General features: G+C 50.0%; 1 protein-coding gene across 1 annotated transcript in view; it reads left to right on the plus strand.

Annotated features, from left to right (window-relative positions):
* Positions 1–13166, plus strand: part of PTPRN2 (protein tyrosine phosphatase receptor type N2) — a 710720-nt gene that overhangs the window by 248776 nt on the left and 448778 nt on the right. The window contains exon 5 of the mRNA XM_057550450.1: positions 3339–3498. Coding sequence (XP_057406433.1) covers positions 3339–3498 — 160 coding nt within the window. The remainder of the gene's footprint in view (positions 1–3338; positions 3499–13166) is intronic.

Consider the following 13166-nt stretch of genomic DNA (forward strand, 5'->3'; position numbering starts at 1 on the left):
GAGCCAGTGTAACTTGGAAAGGCGTCAGAAATAAAAACAGGACAGTTGGGGCTTCCCTGGTGGCGCAGTGGTTGAGAATCTGCCTGCCAATGCAGGAGACACGGGTTCGAGCCCTGGTCTGGGAGGATCCCACATGCCACGGAGCAACTGGGCCCGTGAGCCACAACTACTGAGCCTGCGCGTCTGGAGCTTGTGCTCCGCAGCAAGAGAGGCCATGACAGTGAGAGGCCCGTGCACCGCGATGAAGAGTGGCCCCCGCTCGACGCAACTAGAGAAAGCCCTCGCACAGAAACGAGGACCCAACACAGCCAAAAATAAATAAATTAATTAAAAAAAAAAAACAGGACAGTTTTATCAATCGCAATAATTAAACACAAATGTGAAGATTTTCTGTAAGTCCCAGATTTTATGAAATACATACAGATATCAAACCCCTAACATTAGTGATCTGTTCTTGAAAATCAGACTTTGTACGTGGAAACACTAGCCGGGAGCCTGTTCTCCGTTACTCCAAGTGGGAAATCTACAAAAAGGTACACACCCACCTAAAACCCCAGTACATTCCCTAAATCACAGTAAAGACCCACATATAAGGAATAGGTTGTCATGTTTGGATATAAAATACTTAAAACATTGTTTCCTGGTCCCTGAAAGTGGATATGGTTGTTAGCACACAGGCACTTTATTTGTAGTAACACGGCCTCACCCAACATCTGCAAAACACACGGGCACACACAGATACACACGGACACACACACACATCGACACACACACACAGATAAATACATATACACACCCAGGCACATATAGACATACACACAGACACATGTGCATACATGCAGACATGCACGGACACACACACAGACGCACACAGACATACCCTCAGAGACACGCATGCAGGCACGCACGTGTGGTGACCCCACTCTCGGTCACTGCAGACGCCTCGTTGCCATCAGGATGGAGGTCGCTTCCGTTACAGAGCACGGTTCTCACTGTTGGCCTGCGGCAGAGTGCCCGGATCAGCCTGGGAGACAGGACACTCTCCTGGACCTGAAGAGGCCACAGACGTCCTGTCCCCATGAGGAGTGAGCGTGGACGGGGCCGCTGACCCTAGATCCCTGGCTGGGAAGGAAGCTCGGTTTTATTTGTCTGGTTTCCGGGCGCAACCAGAGCTGGCCTCGCCACGTGACCCAGTGACGCGCCGGGGCTCGGTCCCCTCGGCTGGGCGATGGGGCGATGATTCTTCTTCCTCAGGTTGTCGTCTGAGACGACACCCGGCCGGCGGGGCTGCAGACCCAAGCCCATCGGGACCCTGCCCCGGGGCGCCCAGGGAGCTCGTCTCGCTTGGGTCCTGAGCTGCGCGGGACGCGGGCTCCGGTGTGCAGTGGAGTAGAGGCCGGGCACCCGCAGTAACAGAGGTTCCGCAGCCCTGAGCTCCCGGGCCCGGGGCTGGCGCACATCTTCTGAGGTGACCTGGGCAGGCCGGGTGGCCCCCTCCGGGCACAGGCCGTGGGCTGTCTTCTGGCTGCAGCGAGAGGCAGCGGCCGAACAGGGAGCCAGCCCCGCCGTGCTGGACGCGGCCCTGCCCTCAGCTCCCAGGCTGCGGGTAGCCGGAGGCTGCATGCGTCCTCTGTCCCTCCGCCCGCGCTTACGGCCTTCCCATCCCCACCCAGGCCGGGGGGCCGCAGCACGTCCACCTCTGCGCGTCAGAACACCTCCTTTCCTACCATTACCATGGCTTTTATCACATTCGGCACATTTGTAAATAAAAGCGAAGATCAAAAGCCACGGCTCTCCGAATACAAAATCAGAGAAAGGATGGGAATAAACGAAGAAAACAGCGAATGCGTCCTTGTCCTTCACGTGCCGAAACCACACATCAACGGCGTGTCAGCTCTGCCTCTTCTGGTGGTCTGCGGTATTCTTGTTCACATCTAGGGCACTTCCGGCAGTTAGTAAAAAATAAAACAAACTTAAAACCCCATATTTACTTACATGAAGATCAAATGAGTTTAGTAGGTGAGAAAACCCCACGCACCTTGTATGTAAACGTCAGGGAGCGCTTGTGTGCAGTTATTTATGATTCACAAATCACCGCACGTTTGTTGAGCGCCGGCACAGAGCACAACTTGAGGTCGTGTGTAGTCCAGCTCTTTCCGCACAGACAGCGTCTGTGGTTGTCAAAGAGTCTGACAGGGACTGCGTACTGTGTTTTATATAATTTAAAAAGTGCATTTTCTTAAAAGAAAAAGAAAACATGTTTTTTCCAAGTAAGTCCATAATCTGCATCACTGCCGTTCACCACAATAATCAGCTTGTTTTCCTAAGTTCACTCCCAGTGATAAACGATTTTAGTCACAGAGACGCTTTTCCTAACGCTGGAAAAGTGCCATCTGCGAGGTCAGCGGTGGGAAAGGCTACAGTTGTAAAGCTGACTCGGTGTCACCCCAGAGCCTACCAGGTGTTTCCAAGCTGGTTCTTTCAGTGGGCGCTGTTTTCAGTGCCGACGCTGACTTAGTCTCCGTGCAGATTCTGGGCAGAGCAATGAACAAGAGAAACCCACAAGAACAAGGTCCCTTCTTCCAAGCAGCCTCTCAGGATCGCTTCCTGCCTTTTGCGGTCCTCGGGCCCCATCCTTCAAAGCTGGAGGTCTTTCTCATGACATCACTCTGACACCAGCCCTCTGCCCCCTCTTCCTCTTCTAAGGACCTCGTGGTCACACTGGGGTACCGGGAGGGCCCCCCACCTTAGGGTCAGCTGAGTAGCAAGCTGATGCCACCCGCTCTGGCCCCGCGCCGCGGAACCCCATGCGGTCACAGCTTCCGGGGGTCGGGGTGTGCCGTCGTGAGCACGACCCCCTCACGCGGTGCGTCCCTACCCCATTCCTCTGCACGTGGGGGGCGCTGGCTGAGATGGCGGGGTCCCAGAGCAAGTGGGTGGTAGGACCAGGGCTCTCCAGTTGCCCCTCCCCACACTGGGGAAAGCGCTCTGCCGCTCAGATTCTTGCTGGACTTGAGTAAGTGCCAGCTGTTTCCCACATTCCAGTTTGTCTCCTGTCCCCGGTGGTCGGGGGCGGTTCTTGAGAACGTACTTTAGGGCTGGCCCTCTTCTCAGGGTCACTCACCAAGTCCGCACCGTGTCCGGCCGCCAGGCTCAGGGGGCGCATGAGAGGTTCCAGCTGCAGTCGGTGAGAGCGGGGGCCGGGCTGTCGCCGCCTGGCCTGACGCCCGGGTCCCCACGTGGTCCCTGCGGCCACCCTCCTTCGCCGTGGCAGCGTCTGGCCGCGGAATCAACGCCACGCCCCGTGGACTGGCTCACGCTTTCCTTTTGCTTTGCAGGAGCTCAAAGCAGAGTGTCCAGGACAAGCGGAGCCTCAGCCTGGAGGGCGACGTGCTGGCTGAGGCCCTTCAGCGCTACCTGCCCTACCTGGAGGCCCTGTCCCAGGCCGCCGGCCCTGACGTGCTCCCCGGGCTGAAGCCGGACAGGCCGCCGGCCCAGGTGACCCTCGGAGCCCCTCTCTGGTCTGGGGTGTGTCTGCCCCTGCTGGGGGCTTCCTCCGGGCACGCACAGGGAACATTTCCTATGGCTGTGGCATTGCTGGGCTTTTCTCCTGTGTCTCGGGCTAGCCGGGGTGGGGGGCTGGGGAGAGACGGGGTGCGTCTCCACCCTTTCGGGAGGACCTGCGCTTACCGCCTGGACCCGGGACCCGGGCTGCGGGGTCCACCGTGAGGCAGGACAGCAGGGAGTCGGTGGGCACGGGGTGAGCAGCCATCCTGGTTGCCCGAGGCTGTCCTGGCGTCGGCACTGAGGTCCTGTGTCCCAGGGCGGCTCTCCTTACGCAGCCTGCCCTCGGGGGCGCCCTGTGTGCGCCAGCTGTCAGGTCCTCAGTGCAGGTTCATTCTGTACCAAGGCCAGTCTGCTCTAGAGCCATCCAGGACTCGAAGCCCATTGAAAAGAACAGTTTATAGAAACGCTGAGAAATCTCATAACTTCCTAGATGGGAAAGTATGCATGATTTTATGACAACCGGTTAAACCAGAGTTGCCAGCTTTTGACTAGCCTAGAAGAGACGGGTCTAGCAGTGGTGTCCAGAGCCAGAGGCCCTCATGTATCTCGAGGGTGGACTTTGGGGAAAGCGTGGACGTCCCGGTGCTCTGGGCACGTTGGGTGCTCGGCGGCCACACTCACGCTTCCTTTCTGTGGAAGGTTAGTTCCGCCAATGGAATTTGACCCATTTTTCTTTCTAACCCTGATGCCGTGCTGGAAGATGGAGGAAAGCCCGGGACGCTTTGCTCCTCTCACAGCCCCCAGATTCATCCCAAGGCGGCGCGGCCCTGGGACACCGGGGGAGCAACTTGGGCCACGCCTTCACTCGCTCTCGTCACTTCAGCCAGCTCTGGGCTGGCTGTTGGGCGGCACACACGTGGTGGCCCTGCGGGATGGCTGAGCTCGGTTAGCTCCCTGGACCAAGAGTGGCCTGAAATCACCCGGAGGGGCCTGAGCGGCCCCCTGACTCTCCGCCACGCTCACCTGCTGTCCGCGCCCGCGAGTTGCGGGAATTGGGAATAAGCTGCAGCAACTGCAGGGACTTGTTGACGGCGGGGTCTTTGAGCCTCCGGGAGGTGCTGCGGTGACGCGGGCGAGCAGCTGACACGGCTCCGGGGGCAGGTGTGCTGCTCTTCCAGCTGATCCGGGGAACTTAGCGCAGAGCCTTTCCAGCCCTGACCCGTGCACACGGTGGGCCCAGCCCCGGGCGTGTTCTCCAGGCGCCTTCCCCACTGTAGGAGAAGGGTGACTGCTGTCTTTGCCAGGACCGTTCATTCCTCCCGGAGCTGTACCCTCGGGCACTGGGCTGCCTCGGAGAGGAGTGATCACATCCCGACCTGCTCTCCCTTCCAGGAAACAGCGATGGGGAAACAGAATGGCTGTCCCTGCCCTTGTCCAGCGTTCCGTCAGCGACGGCCACCGTCCATCAAGTTTGCCCTCCGTAATCTTTAACACTCCCACCCAGGGGAATGACCACACCTCGTGGTCCTGCTGGACCGTGCCGGTTTGTGCCTGCTGCCCCGTCGTAATTACTAACAAGCCCCTTTTCCCTCTCAGAAATGTCCAGTTTGAATAACGAATTCTGTGGTCATCTCACCACACAGCTGTTTCAGCATGACAGTCACACGGATTATTCGCAAATGAGCACTTGGTGGCATTTTGGCTTAGGCATTTTTATTCTGTGTTAAGATAGATGCTTCTCAATATTTAAAAATGCATGAAAACCTAGAACTCATTATTTTCTCTGTCCAGGGTTTAAATGAGGAGAAAGCACTTCATCATTCCTCTAATAAGCTGAGACAGGATAAGGTACAAGAAGCTCTTCGTGCAGACTTTTGCCAGGGATTTGGGCAGTGTTTTCTGATCCCCTCCGCTCTCGGTTGATCAAGTATTTCAGTTGGAAATGTAAGCTTTCTACACAGATGATCTTTCAAGGTGCAACCAATTTGCAATGAATTATTTTATGAATCATCTTTCTATGTGTGTGTCATCAAAAATCTAGCTGTCATAGACAGAGGAATGCTGTGAACTTACCATCTTTAGAGGCTTAGTACTAATTACTTCCTGACGGAAGCCAGAGGGAGTAAGTCACACTCCTCTTGGACAGAAGCGCCCAGAAGCGCCCAGCCCCAAGCCCTGGCACACACCTGCGCCCGTAGCATCACCACATCAGTGCGGTTACTGCTTCTGCATTGTTAGTGGTGGAAACCAGCTCCCGCTTTTATCAGCCACAGCAGGGCTGGTTCATCACAGACAACATTGTAGGTCCCAATTTATTCTATGCTTTGGAGGAGGTTTAAACCGAAATTCATCATTTGGAAATACCATGAATTAACTGATTTATTTGGAATCCTTGTTTGACGCATTTTTAATGTGCAAGAAAACTGTGCTAGGTGCTGGGATTTTACAGTCCTGCCCTCTAGGATTTGACAATCTCACTGAATGAGGGAGACACAAAGATACATTTAAAAACAGAGCAGGTGCTGTAATGGAGGGAAGGCTGAACTTGAACCAGGTGGGCATGTGGGGTCAAGGGCTTCCCAGGGGCTGGGCGTTGGAAGAACAACCAGAAGTCAGCAGTTGAAGATGTTCAGATGAACTCAAAGTGCAGAACGTCAAGAGATCACCCCAGTCTACCCTGACAGCAGGAATAAGCCAAGTGAGCTACTAAACCATAGCCTTAAAAAACAAAAACAAAAACCCGGAAAGCTAGGATACAAAGAAACCTGAATGAACTAGACTCAGAAAGTGATGAGCTCATTCTAGGGGAGAAGAGACCACAGCTGCTTTCCCACAGTCAGGAACCACAGTGGGGAGAGGAAGAAGGCAGCCTAGGTTTTAAGGACTGTTGGCAGTGGAGACTGATGTGAGGGTCGAGTCCGGAGGCAGGCTGCACAGAGCACTGAGTACTGGAGGTCGGACGCTGGAGGGTGGGAGAAGGGGACAAGGACCGAGAGATGTCCTTCCAAGGAACTCCAGGCCGTTCTGAGCACACCTCAGCCCTCCGAAGGCTTGGAATGAGGCTGCATGGTGGAGAAGGATCTGTGAATAGCGTGCAGAAAGCCAGGAAAATAAGTCTTCAGCAACTCACAGCGGTACTGGGCTGTGACTCAGAGAGAGCTCCCCTGGTTCAGAAAACCGGCAGCTGTCTGCAAAGCATGAAGCAATCCTCAGAGTTGCCCTGGGGCTTGGAGCTGAGCCCTGCCGAAGAAAAGGCCCCAGTCCTGCCCTCAACATTACTGTAGTCAGTAGTGACCGAATCCGACTGCCTCTGCAACAGAATCCACACCAACTTCACTGACAGACTTCATGGACTCAGCTGCCGCATCAGCAGACTGAGAAAAGAAGGGACACTCTGCTTTAGGGTTAAATATCATTTACTTCATTCTCCATTACTCTTTTAAACAAAATTTCCAGCGTACAATAAAAAATTGGGAGACGCATGAAGGAATAAGAAAATGTCACTCTTGGTCAAGAGAGTAAAGAGTCAATAGGAGAAGATCCAGGTATGACGCATTCGTTGGGATTATTGGAAAAGGATATCTTAATAATTAAGATAAATATGTTAAAGGATTGAGTGGGAAAGGTGAAAAAGCATAAATGAACAAGTGGAAAATTGTAGCAGAGAGACGGACACAGTAAAAAAGAACCAAATGGAAATGCTAGAAATTAAAGTAATAAGATCAGAAGTAAAGAATTCATTTGAGGAGCTTAATGATAGACTAGACACAGTAGAGGGAAGAACCAGTGAATTTCAAGTCAGCTCAATAGAAATGATCAACAGTGAAACCAAAAGAACATATTGTAGGGCTTTCCTGGTGGTGCAGTGGTTAAGAATCCGCCTGCCAATGCAGGGGACATGGGTTAGAGCCCTGGTCCGGGAATATCCCACATGCTGTGGAGCAACAAAGCCCGTGTGCCACAACTACTGAGCCTGCGCTCTAGAGCCCGTGAGTCACAACTACCGAGCCCGTGCGCCACAACTACTGAAACCCGTGCACCTAGAGCCCATGCTCCGCGACAAGAGAAGCCACCGCAATGAGAAGCCTGTGCACCGCAACGAAGAGTAGCCCCCGCTCGCTGCAGCTAGAGAAAGCCCGCACACAGCAACGGAGACCCAACGCAGTCAAAAATAAAATAAATAAATTTATTTAAAAAAAGAACATATTGTAAAAAAGAGTGCAAAATGGAACAAAACATCCAAGATACATGGTGCAATTTCAAATAACTCTAACACAAGTATAATTGGAATCCTAGAAGGGAAAGAGAAAGAGAATGAGGCAGAAGAAATATTTAAAGAAATAATGGCTGGGGTTTTTCCAAAATTGACAAAACTTATCAAAACATAGATCCAAGAAGCTTAGTGAACCTCAAGCAAGATAAATACAAATCTAGGCATATCATAATCAAATTGGGGGAAAACCAAAGATAAAGAGGAAATCTTAAAGGTATCCTCAGGGGAAAAAAGACACCTTACATCCATGGGAATGATTATAAGAATGAAGTCTTCCTCCTCATTAGGAGACCATAAAACAATGGAAGGACATCTTTAAAGTACTGAAAAGGAAAAAGACACCAAACAAATCCTGTCAATTTAGACTTCTATATTGTTCAAAACTGTAGGTGAAACAGGAAGAATCTGTGTCTGGAAGACTCATACTCCAGAAATGCTAAAAAGTTCTTTAGCTTAAAGAAAAATGATATCATATAGAAGCCAATATCTACAAAGACAATGAAAAGAACCAGAAATGGTAAATTTGCAAGTAAATATAAAAGATACACACACATAACATATATAAATTTTTGGATAAAAGCTATTGGATATTTAAAGCAAAATAATAAAAATGTATTGTGGGGTTTTTAGCTTACGTGGAAGAAAAATATATGACAACAGGACCACAGAGTAGGTAGGAATACTGTAATTATACTGTTGTAACTTTTTGTTGATTTGTGAAGTTCTGTGATATAATTTGAAGGTAGACTATGATAAATTAGACACATTATAACTTTTACAGCAACCATTTTTAAAAGTAGGCAAAAATAGGTATAACTGAAGGTCAATTCAGAGATAAAATGGAATGCTAAAAATGCTTCATTTATCCGTAGGAAGGAAAGAAAGGAGGAAGAGAGGAAGAAAGATCAGATGGGTTGGATATAAAGCAAATATCCAGAAAGTAGAATTAAATCCATCCATATCAATAATTATATTAAATACAAATGGATTAAGCCCTTCAAATAAAAAGCAGAGATGTTCAATCTGAATAAAAATAAACAAGCTTCAACTATATTCTACTAAAGCCAAAGCACATGAAATAGAAAGACATATACAGGTTGAAAGCAAAAGTATGGAAAATATACACAATGGAATCTCTAAATATACGAAAACTGGTGTGACTATATTGATATTAATCAAAGTACACTTGAAGACAAATAGTATTATTAGATATAGAGATATTTTATAATGAGTAAATGGTCAATTCATTAAGATGACATAGAAATCTTTTTATGAACCTAATGTCAAAGCCTCAAATACATAAAGCAAAAATATGAAACTATTAAAGAGAAATGTACAAGTCCACAATCATTTTTAGAGATTTCAACTTTCCTCTCTCGGTAACTGATTATACAAACAGATTAAATATCAGTAAGGATATAGAAGATTTGAACAACACCATCAACCAACTTAACCTAATTGATATTTATAGAATGATACACCTAAAAACTGCTGAATACCCATTATTTTCAAGTACACATAGAGTATTTCCCAAGATGGATCATATGCTGAGCCATAAAGTAAGTCTCAACAAATGTCAAAGGATCAAAATCATACAGAGAAAGATATTAAAAGAAGAGAAAACTACAGATGATTATCTCAGAAATAGAGAAACAAAATTTCTAGACAAATCAAATCCAACAATATAAAAAAATAATAATACATCATGATCAAGGGAGATTTATTCCCGAAATGCACAGCTGGTTACATCTGAAAAGTAATCAGTACAACTTAACATATTAACAAGGAAGAGAAAAGCTATATGATAGTCTCAAAAGAGAAAGCACTTGACAAAAGCCAACATCCTGATAGAGACTTACAGCTAACACCATACTGAATGAGGAAGGACTGAATGCTTTCTACTTCAGGTTTGGAATTCCACAAGGGTGTCTGCTTTTACCTCTTCTGTGCAACATTGCCCTGGAGGGCCTAGCTCGTGCAGTAAAGCAAGAAAAAGGAATAAAAGGCATCCAGATTACGTGACCATCTTTGTAGAAAATTTGGTGGAATCTACAAAAAAGCTACTAAGATGAATAAGTGAGTGTGGAAATGCTGTGGAATGCAGAGTAAATATACAAAAATCAATTGTATTTCTATATACCATCAATAATTAGGTATTGGAATTATAAAAATATCATTTGTAATAGCATCAAATATTATGAAACAACTAGACATAATCTAACAGAAATATGTGTAAGGCTTTAAACGTTGAAAATTTTAAAACAATGAGGAGAGTAATTAAAGAAGACCTACATTTGTGGAGATACACACCATGATCATGTGTGGGAAGACTCAGCAGTGCGAAGGTGGCAGTTTCCCCCAAACTGTTCTATAGACGTGACACCTCTGTTTACAGAGGGAAACCGAGGCTGAAAAAGACAGAGTGAAATGTTCACTTTCAGATGCTTAATTGGTGGTAGAGCTGAAATCAGGGCCCTGGAATTCTTGTTCAACTTTTTCATGTTTGTTTTTTAAGCCAAAAAGAAGGTCCCCAAGTTGCCTTCTTGGAACCCAGTTGAGCACAGTTCTGTATTCTCCGTCAGCCAGCCTGCAGAAAATGGGCCTGCTTCTCTGTGGCACTGCCTGAAGCCAGGCCTGGGGCCAGATCCAGCTCTGCTCCCACTCACCAGAGAGCCTGTCTCCTTATCCACAAAATGGGGAGTCTGCAGACACCAAAATGTCATGTCTGTTGAGAGGGTCAAAAGGAAGTAAAAACACAAAGCCGAAGAACGGCCTGGCACTGGCGCTCCGAACACACCACCCACGTTGTGGTCTTTACCTGAGGCCCTCCAGGTGGACGTTGCAGGCCGCTGACCTGTAACCCCACGCCTCGTGCTCACCCAGGGCGTACAGAAGAGTGGCCTGCAACTCCACTTCAGTCCATTCCCTTTGCTCTCTGCCTGCGGGCGTGAGGGTGTGGGGTGCAGCTGCTGCAAAGCACAAAATGCAAAGCGGGAGGAGCGCACGGTGAAGCAGAGGAGATGCAGCGAGAAGGCAGTGCCGAGGGGAGCCGAGGACCAACACGTGCTTCCTGTCATCGGCCGTCTCTGTGCACTAGTTCCAAGCTACATAAAGGGGCATCATTTGCACATATCCATAACTTAACATCCACGCTTTGTACTGCTGTCAACTTTCTGCAAAATTCACTGAACCTGTGGTATAGAACTTAACGCCTCTTCAACCTCAGATTTTGTGGACTCTAGAAACTGGGGACTGACTTTTCTAACTGATAGCTCTGTATCTGAGCAGCAGGTAGCGTAGCTGTCGTGGTCAAAGGTAGACCAGCGTGAGGCTCCTCTGAATGCAGAGATGTTTGTGTCCCGGGGACAGTGCTGTCAGTAAGAATGACACCCCCAATCTGCTGCCCCTGAACGTGGGCGGGTAGCTTAGAGCCTGAACGGGACTGAGCACTGACCACCTTCCCACTGTGTGGGGAGAGAGAGAGACAGGACGGTGTGCCTGAATTACCCTCTACGGCCCGAGCCCGAAACGGCAGAGCAGGCTAAGCCCAGCTCTCCATTAATGAGCCGGAGGTGAGGGTTGCCGAGACCCACCCCAGCTCCCCAATCTTGCCGCCTGCCACGGCATCATGGGGCCGCCTCATTAGGAAGCCTGTGGACAGCCCCACCGCTGTGTGCTTTGTCACGCCGGCAGCAAGTGTGTCTTGATCAATGTGCTTGTCACTGCTGCCTTCGGGCTGTGAGACAGACCGGAGGAAATGTTTGTTATGTGGTCAAACGATGGCTCAATTTGGGTTTCCTAATTTGTTCTGGATCCTTGGCACAAGAGAATATTTGATGAGCGCGAGTGACCAGTGTATAGACCAAAGTCTCATCCACTCAGCGTTTGCTGGCAAGTGGGACTCAGGGCCTGCAGTCTGAACTCATAATTGCGCCGTCTGGGACCGGGCAGGTGTACTTCCATGAGAGGAGGGCCTGCCTTCCGGCTCTAGTTCCCAGGCCCTGGCACAGCTGGGAGCGAGGGGAGCCGCGCAGGCAGGGGACGTGGTGCAGGTGTGGCTCCCGGAAGCTGCCCTGATTTCCCCAGCTGATTACGATCCCTTCCTTCCAAACGCCGCGTCACCAGACCTCTTTGATGTACTTTCCGTTATAGCTACTAATGCCTATGACTTAACTCCTATTTCAGCCTGCAGGCTGTTTGAAGACAGGCCCATGTTTGAGGCATTCTTCCCCCGTAGGACAGAGAATGTGGTCCAGAGCTCAGCACACAGCAGCAGTAGTGGTTGTGATGCTTGGTGGCAATGGCGCTGATGCTGACTAGCATTTATCCCATACCCTCCGCTGAGCCGCGTGCTGAACTAGGCACCTGTCGCTCCCTGATACAACTGCTTCAGGAAAAAAAGGATCCCCCCCCCCCAACGCCGCCTCAGTTTTGCAGGAGCAAAAGTGGAGCTCAAAGAGGTTAGGAAGTTATGAAGGTTACGCAGAGTTGTGCTGACAGGACTGGGCCAGTCTCCCAACCGAGCCTTCTGTCCGCTTGGTTTACTCAGCAGACCCTTGTGGGATGCGCAGGGAGCGGATCTGCGCCGTCTCGTGTGGAGCACGATGGGCTGAGGAATATCGTCTTAGGGTTCATTCCAGAGAGGTCGGCAGCAGTTCTCAGCTGCTTCACACGCACGACGCAGACCACACCAGCGACACCCAAACTATATTTGTATGACACACAGTATGAAGGGTTAACCTGCCAGGAGTGGCTGTACCACGTGCTGGAAATTGGCCAGTTCTCATGCTTTTCAGAGGTTGCTAATCTCCAGAGTTGGGCAACTGCAGTCGTAACAATTATTCAGCATTATCTTAGGAAATCTGACATCATAGGTTTGTTGAACTGAGGTTTAAAACATCTTCGGAATAGGGGTTTGAAAATGAGTTGCAGAATTTTAGACTCAGAGGGGCAAGTGGAGCAGAGCCCACTTGGATGGCTCTCTCAGGGCTGGTGCTCAGGTCCCCGCCGCTCTAAGGGAGATGCAGGTGTGAGACGGTCAGGTGAGTGACAGCCAGTAGCTGTTAGCAGGCTAGCGGTAAGCCACTAGTAAGTAGGAGCTACTAGCGCTTCTGTGCCAGGTGCTACGACCATCATCCCCATTTCACAGGTGACTTAGATGTTAAATAACTCGCCAAGGCAAAGGTCGCTAAGCAGCAGAGGTGAGATCCAAGCCTGGGCGGCCTTGCCCGGAGTCCGGCTCCCTCCACACGCTCACTCCGTCCGGATAGGAAGCCTCAAAGAGGAAGCGACCAAGAGGATACCCTCCTCGCTGCTCCCCCCGACCCCAGGCTCTGGGTGACCTGGGCACCCTCACCTGGGGCCGCGGTAAGCTCTCCCACTCTCA

This window comes from Balaenoptera acutorostrata, chromosome 7 (assembly GCF_949987535.1).
Source record: "Balaenoptera acutorostrata chromosome 7, mBalAcu1.1, whole genome shotgun sequence".
In the NCBI taxonomy this organism is placed as follows: Eukaryota; Metazoa; Chordata; class Mammalia; order Artiodactyla; family Balaenopteridae; genus Balaenoptera; species Balaenoptera acutorostrata.